This window comes from Dipodomys merriami, unplaced genomic scaffold (genome assembly GCF_024711535.1).
Source record: "Dipodomys merriami isolate MVZ:Mamm:240054 unplaced genomic scaffold, mDipMer1.0.p SCAF_14, whole genome shotgun sequence".
In the NCBI taxonomy this organism is placed as follows: Eukaryota; Metazoa; Chordata; class Mammalia; order Rodentia; family Heteromyidae; genus Dipodomys; species Dipodomys merriami.
In genome coordinates, this window is record NW_027202715.1 from 19,757,782 (window position 1) to 19,776,215 (window position 18,434).

General features: G+C 42.2%; 1 protein-coding gene across 2 annotated transcripts in view; it reads right to left on the minus strand.

Annotated features, from left to right (window-relative positions):
- The window catches only part of Hkdc1 (hexokinase domain containing 1), a 43,463-nt gene extending 38,425 nt beyond the window's left edge, over positions 1-5,038 (minus strand). Inside the window, exons 1-2 of one of the 2 annotated variants that reach the window (XM_070020946.1) lie at positions 4,947-5,038; positions 4,179-4,262 (exon numbers count right to left, since the gene is read on the minus strand). In XM_070020946.1, the coding sequence (XP_069877047.1) occupies positions 4,179-4,241 (63 nt within the window). In that variant the 5' untranslated portion in view covers positions 4,242-4,262; positions 4,947-5,038. Of the gene's footprint in view, positions 1-4,178; positions 4,323-4,946 lie in introns of those variants that run through there. The other variant, XM_070020947.1, reaches the window with a different exon arrangement.
- Positions 5,039-18,434: the final 13,396 nt, after the last annotated feature.

Sequence of the window (18,434 nt, forward strand, 5' to 3'; positions counted from 1 at the left end):
CCACACACAAGTGGGTAAACTGGATGGAAGGGACGTGACCTGAGTAATTGGGGCAGAGGAAGGGTGGAATGCCCTACGTGGGAACGAAACCTGATCCTTTATCATCATGCCAAAGCCCCTCAGTCAGTACCTCAGAACCCACTGATCATCTTTGTTCAGCCCACCAGCACAAAGAGCTTCTCCAAGCATCACAGCATATCACCCTCCTACTCAAGTCATGGTGGTTGAGTCTGCTATGTAAGAATTGTGTAGCACCTTGCGTTATTGCTGCTCTTGCAAGAAATTAAAGTTGCCAACATAACAGTTTCTTATTTATTCTTTGTGTCTTCCTCAGGGAATGGAAAACATAATAAAAACTAATAGTAAGCTATCTTTTCAATGCCAACAGGTGAATTGGGACAAGTGTAAGCAGGGACACTCAGGGAGGTAGGCTGAATTGCAGAAAAGCAAAGCCTCTTCTGGAATGGGAGATAAGGTCTAAACAGGAGAGCCAACTTGCACCTAGGTGCTTAAAGCACCCAAGTATTTAGAAAGAGTAAGTTAAAAAAAAAAAACCTCAAAACTCAGACCTATTTAATTAGAGAATGCAGGTGCTAAAAAGGGACCTTGGAGGTCAGTCCAAAGGTCTAATATGATGAACTGAGTCATAAAGTGGTTCCACTTTTTGACCTATCAATTTCATTACTGGAATCTAACTTCAGGAAATAGCTGAAATACAGAGAATGATAAGCATATGCCAATGTTCATAAAGTTGGGTGTTTTTTTTTTCTGTTGTTGTGGGGCTTGAACTCTAGGCCTGGGCAAGGTGAGCATTCTGCCACTTGAGCCACAGTGTCACTTCTGGTTTTCTGGAGGTTAATTGAAGAGTCTCATGGACTTTATTGCCTGGGCTGGCTTTGAATCCTCAGATCTCAGCCTCCAGAGTACCTAGGATTACAGGCATGAGCCACTTAATCTTTAGAGTCAAAACTATAAAAATTAGCCAGGTGCTGGTAGCTAGTAATCCTAACTACTCAGGAGGCTGAGAACTGAGGACTGCAGTTCAAAGCCAGGCAAGGCAGGGAAATCTGTGAGACTCTTATTTCCAATTAACTACCAAAAAGCTGGAAGTAGAGCTATGGCTCAAGTGGCAGGAAAAAGTGGGTGAAAAATCTAAGGGATAGAGGCCACACCCTGAGTTCCTGCTCCATTACCAATACACACATGTGCACGTGTGTGCATACATATACACACATACATCAGTAAATTTTTTTTTCTCTTGCCAGTCCTGGGGCTTGAACGCAGGGTCTGGGCACTGTGCCTAGGCTTCTTTTGCTCAAGGCTAGCACTCTACCACTTGAGCCACAGCACGACTTCTGGCTTTTTCTATTTATGTGGTACTGAGGAATTGAACCCAAAGCTTTGTGTATGCTAGGCAAGCACTTTACCACTAAGCCACATTCCAAGCCCCAGTAAAAATTTTGAACCTGAATGTCCTCTCTTTACATAGAATAATTATTTTAGTTGTTCAAAAGAATGTTTCTATAGTATCCAAATGCCCTACAAGTCAGAAAAAGTTGAACAAATTATAATACATATATACTTAAATAAATATCAGAAAGACATTAAAATGAGAATTAAGAAGATGAGGGAGAAATGTAGGCAAGTGGTCAGTATATTATAATATAGTAATATTATAATTATGATAATGAGTGAGGAGAAGGAGATTCAGAAGTACATGAGAGCACATTATCAATAAATTGCAAGAACCAAAAAGACCAAAAGATCAGTGTTGGAACACATCAGCACAGTGTTAGTAATTGGAGGGAAATTGATTAAAAGTGAAGCTCCCACTTTCTGTAATGTTGACTTACTACACTGTAAAAAACACACACAGAAAGCCAACCAGGTCTGCTCTGATGGATGGATAATCTGCAGGTCAGTGACCAGGCTTGGCCCAGTGTTTCCAATAGGTCAAATAATGTCAATATATTGAACTGAAAAGAAGTTGTCAGCGTGGTTTCTCTCTTTCATGTTTTTTCCTTTTGTCTTAATGTTAATATTGGGATATTGTAGAACACTGTCCCAGGATCTAACCGGAACTCTCACGGGTAAGTATGGCCTAGCATCTTGACATTTCCCAAGACAGGAAGTACACAGTCAGGCGCTAGCCACCTGACCCCAGTTGGGGAACATGCTGTGCCTTTGGCCAGGTGTGTACTTGATACATGGAGGAATGTTCTCAGAAGCTGTGACTCAGACAAGCCGCCATAAACTAGCCTCCCCCAGTTCTCCAGAGACCTGCTGGGTCTTTGATTAGGGTGTCTACAAACTACTCCTTACTTTCCTCTCTCCCACAGGGAGACTCCAAGTTTGACAAAGGCTGACCCTCCTTCTAGAAGGATCTGAAACACATGAGTGGAGCACACATCTGGGCTGGTAGACAAACAGGTCCCACCTTATCCTGGTAGAAGGAAAGGCCAACCACCAAGGAAGGCACCAAGGAAACTAACTTTGTAGAACCCAACTTCTCTCAAGGTACTAATGGTTCCCACTGGGTGGGAGAGACACATAGAGATTGCACCTTTCCTAGGCACCTAGTCACAAAGTAAATCCTATAGTACATTTTTGTCTCCTTAGCCAATAAAGGACTCATGAGTCAATGACTAAAATTTACAACATGCACGCATGAGTGAGTGAGTGAGTGAGTGAGTGATTGAGAGAGAGAGAGAGAGAGAGAGAGAGAGTGTGTGTGTGTGTGTGTGTGTGTGTTGGTCTTGGGCTTGACATCAGGACCTAGGTGCTGTTCCTAAGCTCTTTTTTTTTTTGCCCCAGGCTAGCACTCTACAACTTGAGCCACAGTTCCACTTTCAGTTTTTTGGTGATTAATTAGAGATAAGAGTCTTATATAGATTTTCCTGCCAGAGCTGCCTTCAAAGCTCAATCAGTAGATTTTAGCCTCCTGAGTAGCTAGGATTGAATGTGTGAGCCACAGATGCTTGGCTGATTTATATTCTTAAGTATGCTGCAACTCTTAACTCTAATGAATAGAATGAGTGGAAGTTTACCCATGAAGCACTTGGGGGCTAGAAGAGGCCACACCTCTTACTCTGAAACCTAGTAAGTCATCCTCTTTCGTTGAAAAGGAAGAAGGCTAAAAGAGATATCCACTGGTTGAAGTTCAATCCTCATTTTTTACTTTAGAGACCTGGGTGGTCTGGGCTGAGTCCATCTACCAAGCAGATTTCTGTTACCTATCAATTGAGAGACGTTAAGTGCCCTGGACTATCACTGCCAACTTGGTCACTTGGGACTAGTGAGACAGGTTGGCCTCATTTCAGCTGCCAGGAGGGGATCCTGATTCCCCAGTAAACTAACACAACTTGGTACCATTTTTTTTCTAGATAGGTTTCTGAAGCAAAGTGACAAAATAAAGCTTTTAATTGGCAAACAGCCCATGATAATAACAAGTATTTCAATTATCATATATTAAAACTCATTATCTCCATTCAAATCCTAGCACTACCAAAAACAAAACAACCCCCAAACCTTCACATACCAGCCAAGCACAGTGGTACACCCCTGTAATCCTAGCTACTCAGAAGGTTGAGGCAGATGGATTATTTAGACATAATAGCTCAAGGCCGGCATAGCCCATATACACAGAGAGAAACTCCCATTTCAAACAAACAAATAATCAAACTAAATGGCACATTGCTGTTAATGTCCATGTTTTGTATGCTTTTAAATATATAAGTTGTCAAGTCTGGCTCAAAGGTTCATAAAACTTCCTTACAAATGACTCTCCTATTTGGCTGTCCCCCCTACCCAAATTCCTGAATTGAGCACAAAGCTCTTCAAGTTTCTGAATCCTTTCTTTATCTTGTTCCACACCTGATATCATTGGAAGTTTGGGCTGAAACTCAAGGTTGGTTTGAGACAGTACTGCAGAGCCCAGGGGTGTATGAGCTTTGCTTCCTCTTCCTCCTGAGTGTGCCACTAGGCCTTGATACCTTTTCTAATAAGGTCTCTTAAATTTGTTCAGTGTTGGGTTTCTGACCCCAGCCCTTGCACAGGTCTGGCAAGCTCTCTACCAAGGGCCACCTGAAGCCTCTCAATCCTTTCTGGTACAGTCAGGAAAGCATTTGGTTCTGTCAGAGGGGAAGGGTCGGGGCATGTCTCAGCTTCAGCGTCCTTACCTTTTTGATCTGATCTTCTTTCAGCTTGGTGAAGTAAAACGCCAGCAAGTGGACCGCAAACATCTTCCCCAAGTTCGGTTTCTCCTGAGATGGACAAAGAGTTCTGTGAAGTTTGCTCTTCCGTGTCCAGATCTCTACACACTGCCTGTTCAGGCTGGGAGATAGACGCTGTGGACTAAATACTTTTAGCCTGTCTGGTTCAATGATTAAACTTTACTGGTCTCTTGTCCCTCCCTCTGCCACACACTTAATTATCTAACAGGAGATTGCAGTAGTAGCTGAGGGCTGGTGGGCCGGGAGGCGGGGAATTGATGGGCTGCTTGTCTATTTGAGAGTCGGGTGCCACAAAATCTTGTTGCTAAGCAACACTTTCAGGCTAGTGCTCCACCAAGCCCACTCAGCCGAGGAAAATCTCCTGAGAAGTTGGGCACAAAACAAAGCCAACTTTCAATCTGCTCTGCAAATCTCTAGTGGCCAGCTTTCCTCTATTTACTCCTTTTTTCCTCTACCCAGTAAAATAACTCCATGACTCCCCAGCCCTCTCAAACTCTCTCAATTAAGACTAAACAGTGCCCTGGCCAAAAGAGTGCAAGAATGTGCAGGCCAACCCTTCCATTTGTGACCAATGTTAACTAACAGCCCATAGCTAATGGAAAACAATCAATACAGGGTTATCTATTGACATAGCCATACAACCCCTTATTTCACAGGTAATGATGACTCAGAAAAATAAAAGTATAAAAATGAATGAAAACGAGTAGGACTCACTAGGAAGCTGCCAGAGAGAAAACTTGGAATATACAGGTGGAGTGGGGAGACAGTTCTTGCCACTATGATCTTTGGTTCACATGCTTATCTCACTCATCATCCTTGATGTGAGAAGGGTCTGGGAGGAGCCCATCTATGGGAAGGATAAACTTTGCACTTTTCCCACAGTCTCTGGCTGTCTATAGAAATCAATAAGAACTATGTTAACAGCAGCTAACGTGGATGGAACACTTACTAGATTCATTTTATAGATGAAAAATTGAGGTCCAGAAAAGTTAAGTGTCGTACTCAAACTCCTAAAGTTTGTGAATGCTTCAACCAGGAATCAAACCCAAGAATGTGATTCTAGAGTCCAGTTCATAACTAATACATTAACACTGGCTTGCAGACTCTTCTTTTTCCATGTAATGCTCTACTGACAAATATCAGAACCATTCTGCCTGCCTATGGTTACGAATTTCATCTATTTGGAAAACGATTGTATCACTTCAACAGAGGCTTCCTTGCAGGGGAAGAGGTTTTCCTGGAAAAGAAATTCCTGACTCTAATGTTCCAAATATTGATCAAATGCTGGGCACCAGTGGTTTACACAGCCACTAAGGAGGCTGAGCTCTGAAGAGCTGAGATCTTCACAGCCTGGGAAGAAAATTCTTGTCTCCAATTAAACCAGTAAAAAGACAGAGATGGAGGTGTGTCCTACATGGTCAAGTGCTAGTCTTGAGCAAAAAAGCCAAGACAGTGAGAGGTCCTGAGTTCAACCCTCAGTACCAGCACATACATACACCCACAAAAAAATCTTATCTTGGTCAGCCTCACAGCCTCAGCTTTGTCTGCTTTTCTGCTGCACAATCTTATTAATCAAAACAATGAAGGATTGCTGGCATGGGCCAACAGCTGCTTCTCCAAACTTAGGCTTGAAATGCAGGGGATGGGAATGGGGGAGAAAATTGATTAGAATGAGTCCAGATCCAAGTACTCTGCTGGATGGAAAACCTCTATCCTCTCTGTTTAAACCCTCAACCTATGGCTTTAACTCCTTTACTTATTTCACAAGCAAACAAAGGCTAACCTTTGCTTCTCCGAACCATTCAATTCCCCTGTAGGAAAAAACTACTGGTATTCTGAAACAGGAATGTAGTGCCCTTCCCTGAACCGGCCAGGGTAATATCCCAGGACAGGACCCCTTCCTAAGAATGCTGGTGTTGCCTGTCTTTACTTTACCTCTGCAATGCACAAGGCATTGATTAGGATTGATTTACCCGACATGGTGATAAGGAGCCACCATGGTCCCTAGGTGAAAGGAAACTAAGTCATAACCAAAGTTCTCTGGAATCTCAGCGTTGCCAGTGTGAGTCAGACAGGCAGCCTTTGGAATTTTAATCAGCCCATTGACACCATGGGCTTTTCATCTGTTAACATCAGGCCATTTTTAATCTAAGCACACTGCATCTACATTCCAGGTGTGAGTTAGCAGGCTACTCCAAGAAGCTTAATGATTACTAAGGATCACGTGCATTTGGACTCACCTCGCCTAACCCCCCCCCCATTTTATAAAATCAAGATAAAAATAGATTAATTTACCATTCCTTATCTGATTATTTCCAATTCAATTCTTGCAATATTTTACCCTAATTAAAGCTCTGTAGAGCTATTGAAAGATATCTAGGTATAAGTTTTACCAACTCAGGTTTTACTTAAGAACATACATAGGGGTTAATACTGACAAGTGGTTTCAACTAAAGCAGATTATTCCTGTAAAAAGAGACTCTCGTTTCTTTTTTCTTTTTCTTTCTTCCTTTCTTTTCCTTTCTTCCTTCCCTTTCTCTCTTTCATTTCTCCCTCCCTCTCCTCTCTCTTTCTCTCTGTCTCTGTCTCTCTCTCTCTCTCTCCGCACCCCTCTTTTTGTTTTGGTGTCAGTCCTGGGGCTTGAACTCAGGGCCTGCTGGCTTCAAACCATAATCTTTAGATCTCAGCTTCCTGAGTAGCTAAGACTACAGGTATGAGTCAAAAATGTCTGGCTTTTTTTTCCCCTTTGTCAATACTGGGGTTTGAACTCAGGGCTTCTTACTTGCTAGGCAGGCATTCTGCTTGAGCCATACCCCCCTACCTGTATCTGCTTGAATAGGGTAGGAAATCCAGAAAGTCTAATAGAGTTTTCTGCTGATTTAGCAAACACATGTGCCTACTTGGTGCTTTACAGTATTAATTCCCCAAATGACTATCATTCTTCCCATTTTAGAGATGGAGAAGCTTAGTCTCAAAGCCCCACTAGTGGATGTGTCAGGATGCAGGCATCTGGCTCCAGAGTCATGCTGTGCTGCACTGGCTCTGACTGTCCTGAGGAAAGACATGAGGAAATCAGGGGATTGAGGTAGAAAAGGCCCTGGAAATCACATGGGCCCTGGGTTCTCACTTCAGCCCCTCTGCCCTGAAAGATAGGTCAAGTTCACAGGTATAAGGGGTTCATAGCCACCTCAGTGGTCTCTCTGACAATGAAGGCAAATTGATGAGGTCACACAAAGGAAGGCAGGTGCCACACTGGACATGCTAACTGCATCTCCTGCATCTAAACCTTCACTGGTCCAGGGACCTTTCATCAAACTCCTCTGTCATCTCAGACCAATTGTTTTCTCAGAACAAGAACATGTGTGCAGCCCTTTTGGTCCAATCAGTTCAACACAATCATAAATCGATTTTGGGGGATGATAGGAACAGTGAGGAATTTCATAAAAGTTCTGCTTCCATTACTAAACAAGTAGATCTTGAATTCTGCACAGTATTCTTTTGAATGGGAAGTTAAGTTGTCCATAAATCAGTGTGACTTGTTGGTATTTCACTTGCCACAAAAGAATGAGTGTGTGAGAACCAATGTCCATAAAAAAAAAAAAAATCAATGTAGAAACTTCCGAACTCTGCCAGTACTTACAGTTACTATGGTGTCTCCATGGAAGCAGCCACAAATGCAACAGAAATGTTAACTTCAGAAAGTTTTAAAAGAATGCCGCTAGCCAATGTTATACATTCATTACCAACCCAGAGGTCATTTATTTATAATACAACCTTTTTTCCCAACAGTCATTAAGAGTTATATTTGCAAAACATACATGTCAAGAAAACAAGCTATACAAGGAAAAGCACTTTGTATGGATTTTAACATTTATCAGCAAAATTTAATCCAAATTGCACAAAAATAACTACCTTCTAAAAGAAAATGCAATTTCTGGTTGACTATGCAATAAACCCAAGAGGATAGAGAAACAGAAAATAGTGACCAATAAGTGATCTTAATACAATTTTGGAAAAAGAAAGCTGATGAAGTAAGATCTTAGCAGAGGAAACACTGAACCTAAGTGCTTGGCCACTTTTGAGAAGTCTGTCTTGTAACCCTGTCTGATTTATTACCTATGGTTAATAATAATAATAATAATAAATCAAAAGAAATCTCAAAAACAAAAATGTTAAATTATGCAGCATAGTTGATACAGGGTTCTCAGTTCTGCAGTGTGGTCAGTTGTATCTGTATCATTGTTATGATTCACCATGTGTTTCCCTGGCCTTAATTTTGTGAAAATACACTATGGCCCCCCAAAAGCAAAAAAGCCCCAAAAGGTCACATAATATGCTTAATTAAATTAAATTATGAAGTGACAACTTGGGATGTGTTGAGAGGTGGCATGTCTTTAGCAGTAGCCAGACATGGCTAGGGGAGAATGGATCAAGAATCCATAGTATTTTAATCCTAGCTACTCAGGAGGCTGAGATCTGAGGATCACAGTTCAAAGCCAGCCCGAGCAAGGAAAGTCCGTGAGACTCTTATCTCCAATACACCACTAGAAAACCGGAAGTGGCATTGTGGCTCAATCAGTAGAGCCCTCTCCTTGAGCTGAAGAGCTGAGGGACAGTGCCCAAGCCCAGAGTTCAAGCCTCACGACCAACCAAAAGAAAAAAAAAGAATCATAAGTATTTGAGGTGAAGAGTAAGAAGGAAGATCTAATTTTTGGAGAGCAATATTCATGTGAACAGCAGTGATTTTTGTGACAATCATGTAATCCACTCCCTGTTATTTCAAGTTATGGATAATACTCAGACTGACTGTACATATGGTGCTGGTAAATTGAATGAATAATTGTTAGAAAGTTGCACTCCATCCACATCCTGAGCATTGTGGATTTTTCTGTGATGGTCTCATTGCAAATACAAAACCACAGATTTCAAAAAACCACAGATACAAAAAGAAGCAATTAGACTCCAGGGCCAGGCCCCTCTTGCCCTTCTAGGAGACTAGATGTTTATTCTTTGGTGACACTGAATCTAGTAGCTCTGGGCCCCGGGGTCAGCAGGCACCATGGAAGGTGGGAGTGAAGAGTCAAAACGAAATAGGGCACTTTTTCCCTCTCCCTTTCCTTGTCAGACATGATTTTCCACCATACATGATGGGGGCAGCAGATTTGTAAATGAACTTCTTTTCCTGCCTGAAAAATGAAAAAAAAAAAAAAAAAAAGAATGAAATAGGGCAACCGAATGAACCCTTCACCTCAAACAATGAGCCCTGAACTAAGCTTTTCCATTTAGCCTCCTCCTGACACCTATCCAGGAGTATCCCTTTCTACCCTCCCTGAGGATCTTCTTTTTCCCCTGGTAAAACTAAATGGCCACCAATAGAAAATGTGAAGCTTGCCTTGTGAATAAAGCAAAACTATAGGAACAGCAAGCAGGTCAGTTGTAGCCAGGGGTCTGGAGACAGCAGAGGTTAGATAAGCTTGGGGGCTGGGAAGATTAGGGTGGTGACTGATTCTGTATGATACTAGAAAAAATGAATACAGAGAGCTTTACAGCACAGAGGGTGTGTGTGTGTGTGTGTGTGTGTGTGTGTGTGTGTGTGTGTGTGTGTGTGTGTGTGTGTGTGTGTGTGTGTGTGTGTGTGTGTGTGTGTGTGTGTGTGTGTGTGTGTGTGTGTGTGTGTGTGTGTGTGTGTGTGTGTGTGTGTGTGTGTGTGTGTGTGTGTGTGTGTGTGTGTGTGTGTGTGTGTGGTTGTTGTTGTTGTTGACGATGATAATGATGATCAATCCCAGGGCCTTATATGCCAGGTAAGCATTCTACCACTTGATCACTCATGAATTAAAAAAAATCAGATTAGAGATGCAACACAAACTGTGACCAAAGAATTTAATGTTGGCTGGGTGTCAGTAGCCCATATCTGTAATCTTAGCTACTTGGGCAGCTGAGTTCTGAGGATCACAGTTCAAAGCCAAACAGGGCAGTAAAGTCTGTGAGATTCTCACCTCCAATTAACAAGCAAAAAGCTGGACATAAAGCTGTGTCTCAAGAAGTAAAGTGCCAGTCTTCAGTGGAAAAACTAAAGGATAATGCTCAGGTTCTGAGTTCAAGCTCCAATACTACTACAAAAAAGAAAGAAAGAAAGAAAAAGAATATGTTGGTATTACCAACTATATATAAAGTAGCCTAACTAATTGAGGGGGGAGAACAGGTGCCAACCTAGCTAATGTTTGTGTGGAGTCAGTAAGTCAGAAAGCAAAAGGAGCTACACGTAGCACCCTACTTTGGTTGATAAAGTTATTGCAGTTTTTTCTTTTCTTTGTGTGTGTGTGTGTGTGTGTGTGTGTGTGTGTGTGTCTGTGTGTGTCTGTGTGTGTGTGTCTATGTGTGTATGTGCTAGTATGGGGCTTGAACTTGGGGCTTTGAACTCTTGCTTGGCTAAACGTTGAGCCATGATAAAGCTGTTTGCCAAAAAAGTATGACCCACCAATTCTGAAAACACTAGCCATGGACACTGGCACCAAATAATCAAGTAAACAGATAGTAGACAGTAGGAGGTAAGTTTTGTGCTGATGAAATGAGAGAATTCAGACAAGCAAGAGAGAAGGCTGGAATGGCCTGTGTTACTGAACATCAATATAAACTCATGTTTAGCTTTATATAATATAGATGGCTAAGTAGTGGGATCTATGTACATAGGTTAATGTATATATTTCCCCAGAGCAACAAGCACATGTAGTGGCCAGATTATGGTTTCCAACATTCTAAAAACAAACAAACAATAGCAGCAGCAACAAAAACAAAACCAACCCAAATCATAAATATATCACTGTGATGTGAAAGAGTCAGGTATCCTAACCTGTTATCATTTCAAATTAAATTTACTTTAAATTAATTTAAATCTGGAAAGCTACAAATACTGGGGAAAGCTTTACTCTGATATTCTTTTTTTTTTTTTTTTTTTTGGGTCCGGTTGTGGGGCCTGAACTCTGGGCCTGGGCGCTGTTCCTCAGCTCTTCAGCTCAAGGCTAGTGCTCTACCACTTGAGCCACAGCGCCACTTCCGGCCTTTTTCTTTTTGCTTATGTGGTGCTGAGGAATCGAACCCAGGACCTCATGCATGCAAGGCAAGCACTCTACCACTGAGCCACCTTCCCAGCCCTACTATGATATTCTGTATCTGCCTAACAGCCAGCACATCAAAGGAGCATTTACCTTTTCTACCTTCCCAGAGTTCTTTTTTTTTTACTTTTTTTTTTCTTTGGGTCTGGTCATGGGGCCTAAACTCTGGGCCTGGGCGCTGTCCCTCAGCTCTTCAGCTCAAGGATAGCACTCTACCACTTGAGCCACAGCACCACTTTCCGGCTTTTTTCTTATGTGGTGCTGAGGGATTGAACCCAGGGCCTCAGGCATGCAAGGCAAGCGCTCTACCACTGAACCACCTTCCCAGCCCTGTTCCCAGAGTTCTTATCAAGTAAGCTCATCTCTGTAAGAAAGAAAGACTAAAGAATGTAACAAAAGCTAGAAGGATTTTGGTTGTAAGCTATTACTGTCCATCTCTTCAGGCCATTCAACAACCAGAGAGAATCATTTACTATTATCTGAGCATTAGGAACACTCATTCACTAAAATCATTTACTACTCACCCAAACTGTCCCATTCCCCATCTCCTTATTAAAATGAGTGTCCTAGCATCTGAACATCACCGCATTATTAAGTCACCACAGTCTTATGACAGTCCCATGCACAATAGACATATACCTCCCTCTCCTATTATTCTGTCTACTGTCACTTCATTCCAGCAAACCTTCAAAGGATAAAAGAGAAGTTTTCCTTTGCTTCTACAGAAGTAAGGAAATGATGTAAGAAACAAAACACAAAAATGATAAGGTTATCAAAGACACAAGAACCAACTGAAAGAGTTCCTAAAAGTTCCTTGTTCAATTTGAGCAAGAAAATAAAGTGTTATTGGATTAGAACCCAAAGTATAAAAGTAAACTCTCACCGGGCGCTGGTGACTCACGCCTGTAATCCTAGCTACTCAGGAGGCTGAGATCTGAGGATCGCGGTTCAAAGCCAGCCCGGGCAAGAAAGACCATGAGACTCCTATCTCCAATAAACCACCAGAAAACCGGAAGTGGCGCTGTAGCTCAAGTGGTAGAGCGCTCACCTTGAGCTGAAGAGCTGAGGGACAACGCCCAGGCCCAGAGTTCAAGCCCCACGACCGACAAAAAAAAAAAAAAAAGTAAACTCTCCACAGGGCGCCAGTGGCTCATGCCTGTAATCCTAGCTACTCAAGAGGCTGAGACCTGAGGATCTCAGTTCAAAGCTAGTCTGGACAGGAAAAGCCCATGAGACTCTAATCTCCAATAAACCACAAGAAAACCTGAAGTGGCACTGTGGCTCAAATGGTAGAGCACTTGCCTTGAGCTGAAGAACTGAGGGACAGCGCCCAGGCCCAGAGTTCCAGCCCTACAACCAACAAAATAAATGAATAAATAAATGAATAAATAAATAAATAAAAATAGATATTAAAACAAACTTTCCTTAGCCTATATTGACATAATAATTGACTAAATTATAGAAATACAAAGAAAAATATAAGTCTCCCATGCAGAAAATCCAAATAATTTAAGTAGAAACTTTACCTCAAAGAGGTGGAATATAACTAGACTTCTGAAGAGGGAGGCCAGGCTCGGTGGTACACATCTATTATCCCAGCTTCTCAGAAAGCAGTGGTAGGAGGATCCAGGTCCAAAGCCTGCCTAAGCAAAAGTGTGATACTCTCTCAGAAAAACAAACTAAAAGCAAAAAGAACTTGGCAACATGGTTCAACTGGCAAGTATTTGCTTAGCAAATGCAAGACTACAAGTTTAATCCCCAGTATTGCAAAAAAAAATCAAACTCTTTGTAAGCCACATTTCTGCACATTAATTTTAACTTGCATATATAAACCAAATTATTTTATTTTAGTGCTACAAATTGAACCTAGGGCCTATGCACATTATGCAAGCTCTCCACTTCTTAACTACAGCCTCACTTAAGCCATTCTTTTTTGTTTTTTTTTGTCAGTTGTGGGGCTTGAACTCTGGGCCTGGCTGCTGTACCTCAGCTCTTCAGCTCAAGGCAAGTGCTCTACCCCTTGAGCCACAGAGCCACTTCCGGTTTTCTGGTGGTTAATTGGAAATGAAAATCTCACAAACTTTCCTGCCCCAGGCTGGCTTTGGACCTCAATCCTCAGATCTCAGCCTCCTGAGTAGCTAGGATTACAGGCGCAAGCTACTGGCACCAGCTTAAAATTTTTTTACTAAAGGAATACAAAAAGAAACATTTTTTGCCTAGCACTAGTGGCTCAAGCCTGTAATCCTAGCTACTTAGAAGGCTGAGATCTGAGGACTGAGGTTCAAAGCCAGGCAAGGCAGAAAAGTCCTGCGAAACTCTTATCTCCAATTAACAACTCAAAAACTGGAAGTGGTGCTGTGGCTCACATGGTAGAGCATTAGTCTTGTGCACAAAGAGGCCTATAATTCTAGCTACTGAGAAAGATGAAATAGGAAAGATCAAGGTTCAAGCTCAACCCAGGAAAAAAAGTTCTCAAGATCCCCTCTTTACCAATAGCTGGATCTGGTGGCATGCATCTGTCATTCTAACTTTATAGGAAGTATAGATAGAATCATGATCCAGGTGCATACCCACATAGGAAGTAAGACCCTATCTCAACAGTAAGCAGTGCAGGGGCTGGGAATGTGGCTTAGTGGTAGAGTGCTTGCCTAGTGTGCATGAAGCTCTAGGTTCAGTTCCTTAGCACCACATAATCAGAAAAGGCTGGAAGTGGCACTGTCGTTCAAATGGTAAAGTACTAGCCTTGAGCAAAAGAAGCCCAGGGATAGTGCCTAGGTCTTGAGTCTAAGCCCCAGGACTAGCAAAAAAAAAAAAAGTAACTAGTGCCAAAAAGGACTGGAAATATGGCTCACTGGTGGATACAATATTTGCTTTGCAAATGCTAGACTAAGTTCAAACTCTAGCACTGACCAAAAAAAAAAAGTTAATCCTCTTCTACTACATTTTTTCTTTTGCAATACTAGGGATTGGATTTGGAGCCCTGTGTTTGCTAAGCAACTACTTGAGCCATTTACCCTCAGTCCAGACTCTTTCTTTTTTTTTTGCTAATTCCAGCTACTCAGGAGTAGGAAAGGAGCATCTCAAGTTTGAGGCCAGCCTGGGAAAAATTGCAAGACCCTGTTCAAAAAACAAATATGCTGGGGCTGGGAATGTGGCTCAGTGGTAGAGTACTTGCCTAGCATGCATGAGGCGCTGGGATCAATTCCTCAGAACCACAAAAAAATAAAAAGCCAGAAGTGCCTCTTTGGCTCAAGTGGTAGAGTGTGAGCCTTGAACAAAAGAAGCTTAGGGACAGACAGTGCCCAGGCCCTGAGTTCAAGCCCCAGGACTGGCAAAACAAAAAACAAAAAAGCAAAAAACAAAAGCATGGCAGGAACTGGTGGCTCATGCCTGTAATCCTAGCTACTCAGGAGGCTGAGATCTGAGGATTGAGGTTCAAAGCCAGCCTGGGCAGGTGCTTGAGACTCTATCTCCAAGTAACCACCAGAAAAGTGAAAGTGGTTCTGTGGCTCCAAGTGGTAGCACTGCTAGCATTGAGCAAAAGTGCTCAGGGACAGCACTTAGGCTTTAAGTTCAAGCCCCAGGACAGACAACCAATCAAACAAAAGAGTGGAGGATCATGGGTTGCTTTACAAAAAAAAAGTTTTTTTTTTTCTCTAACATTATTTTGCTCATAAAGGCAGCTATTATTTTTCAATTGTGTATAAAACTGCCCCACTGTCTTCAATGATAGATGTTTAGAGAACAGTAATCACCCAGAAATGTGTATAAACATTACAATCTCTGTTCAGGTTAATTATATTCTAAAGCTCTGAAAGAGGAAGAGTATCTCAGCATGACTCATTTGCCAGTAGTAGGAAACTGCGACTTTTCATTTTATCATAATAGGCTTGAGTTTGACACACATAGAATGGCTGCATTAGAATTAAAAGTCCTGGTTCTGGGCACAAGAAACTTTGATAGTTTGTGATGATCATTTTGTCTATCTGTGATTCATAGTAAGTCATTTTTCCAATGCTACTGGAAAAATGTTCCAGTGCCCATTTGTAGCTTTGTACTCTTCCACAGATATAATTAATATACAAATAATTAAAATCATTGGCTATTACTGCTGGCCAATTATATTCTAACCACATTTCTTGAAGTTATCCAAGTGCACAGTGACAGATCTGAAGTGAGCCTCCTCAGCCCCACTTCACATTGATCACACCAATCCACGATGAGCTTTCAGGCAGGCATTTCAAAACCTATTAGAAGACCACATTGGGGTGGGAGAAGTGCTGGGTTTTAGAAAAGGGAAAAGCATAACTATAATGTAATATATAACTGGAAGTAAACCAGCAGAGCCCACCCAAAGGATGACATGTCAAACTTACACAGATACAGAAGGCAAAGCTGCTTGCATGATTACAATTTTAAGCCCACCGCCGATACATCCAGGGCCACTCCAGTTCTGTTTTTCCTGTTTTGTCTCCCCAGAGGTTATCTTGTTTTTGTATCTTCTGCTTAACCTCACTGCCCTCCTGTCCCCAAAGGGTTAAAGAGCAAACTATTTATCACTGTTCCTCAACATTCTTTAGCTAAGTGCTCAAGCAGCTTTCCATTATAGCTCTACCACCACCTCCCTTACCTGAGGCTTTACAAACTTTTAACTTGCCCAAGTTTGTAAGAGCTTCGTTTCTTTTCCCATTTCACCAACTCCAGCCCCCAACTGAAAAAAAAAGGGAGAATGAACAATAATACTCCTTAAAGTCATATGTCTTAGATACAATAGGACAAAATCTGCTCTCTAGTTCCATTTATGGGCATTTTGTGAGACTACCTGGGCAAGAATGGCTGCCTGTTACTTTGTAAGTCATAAAGAAAAGCAAGTCTTTTGCTAGGGATCAAATCTAGGTCCTTGCTCATACTAGACAAGCTTCTATTGCTGAGTTACAGCTTCAGCCTGACAACAGCTAATTCCAGAAGCCAGAGTTGTCTGAATAGAGGGTAGCAAATGAAGTACAGCCTTCTAGGAACTTCACCACCCTTTATCCATGGCCAAGGGAAACAGTCAGTTCCACCTGTTCAGCCTTTATGCCCACAAAAGCAAGGTCTAAAGAATGAAGACTAATCACCATTAAATGAAATGTCATCCTTATTATGAACTAACAAAGGAAAAAATCTTGGCAAATTTGGCTCTGTTCTCCGACCCAATTTGATTCAAATCACATTTAATCTCTCCTTTGGAGGAGTCAGCCTCAATCTAACAGTTGCTAGATTTAACTCAGCTTTTGGTATGACCTGAGAGTTCATTTCACAGCCAGAATAGACATAAACCTTCTGGTTCATTTATACAACACTTTGTGTACCAGACCATGGACTAAGTAAGTACACCATCCTATTTAATCTCTCCAAGAACTGAGGAGACACAAATTGTCCACCTTCAGAGGCAGAGACCAAGGCCAGTGAGGACAAGGTTATAAGGATACCAGTGATAGAAAGGCTGTCCAACACCAAAGCTGACACCTTTTAACTCTTGTTACCTGTTTTTCCTAACCAGGGTTCAAAACTTTGTTGGACAAATAGAGGTCACTATATTCATCAGGCTGACCTTTGGACAGGGATGACCATGCCATGGAAAACAGCTCACTGTACTACTTATCACTCTCTCCTTAGTCTACTTCTACCATTTACCTCTACAATCCTATCCATTCATTCCACCAAGACTGCGTGTGCTTTGCTGTAATCGACACTATAGATACAGCAGTGAACAGAGAGACACCTTTCTTATCAAGTAGCCGCAGTATTTAACTTGTTAACTTGTCTCCCCTACCAAAATAGGAGCTCCATGAGGGTGTCTGTCTCTTCAGCTCTTAAAGTAGCCTCTGATACATGAGTACAACAGACCAATTTTTGCCTAAGAATTCCATCCACAGAGCAGGAAATCCGTCCAACTCACCAAACCATTTCATTTCCATGCTTATAAGCAAGGAAGTACAGTGTCTTAGTACTATTTTACATGAATAAAATCTCTAAAACAATGCTCTTTAATATACATATTTATTTTTGTCAGTCATGGGGCCTGAACTCTGGGCTGAGGCACTGTACCTCAGCTCTTCCTCTCAAGGCTGGCGCTCTACCACTTGAGCCACAATACCACTTCCAGCCTTTTCTGCTTATGTGGTGCTGGAGGAATCGAACCCAGGGCCTCAGGCATGCAAGGCAAGCACTCCACCGCTGAGCCACCTTCCCCACCCTAAAAAATATTTTTAAATTTATTTTTACCTTGATAAGAATGTCTGCTAGAGTGCATCAGTAAAATAGGTGAATTCCTCTGGTCTCTGGTCCTTAGATTTAGATTCCTTTTTGTTTGTTTTTTGGTGTTAGTGCTGGGGCTTGAACTTAGGGCCTGGACACTCTCTCTGAGCTTTTTTCCTCAAGGTTAGCATTCTACCACTTGAACCACAGCCCCACTTCTAGCTTTTTGGTAGTTTAATGCAGAGAAGAGTCTCCTGGACTTTCCTTTGAAACCTGGAAGGCTTCAAACCATGATCCTCAGATCTCAACCTGAGTAGCTAGGATTACAGGCATGAGCCACTAGTGGCTCGCCAGTGCAGTATCTTTTTAATGTTGGAAGAGTTACATTTTTTTGTGTGTGTTTGTGCCAGTCCTGGGGCTTGAACTCAGGGCCTAGGCACTGTCCCTGGGTTGTTTTTTTTTTTTTTGGGTCCGGTCATGGGGCCTGAACTCTGAGCCTGGGCGCTGTCCCTCAGCTCTTCAGCTCAAGGCTAGCGCTCTACCACTTGAGCCATAGTGCCACTTCCGGCTTTTTTCTTTTTGCTTATGTGGTGCTGGGGAATCGAACCCAGGACCTCAGGCATGCAAGGCAAGCACTCTACCACTAAGCCACCTTCCCAGCCCTCCCTGGGCTTCTTTTGCTCAAGGCTAGCACTCTACCACTTGAGCCACAGCACCACTTCTGGCTTTTGCTGTTTATGTGGTACTGAGGAATTCAACCCAGGGCTTCATGCATGTTAAGTATGCACTCAACCACTAAGCCACATTCCCAGGCCCTAGTCACATTTTTTGAATGTATGTATACATGTCC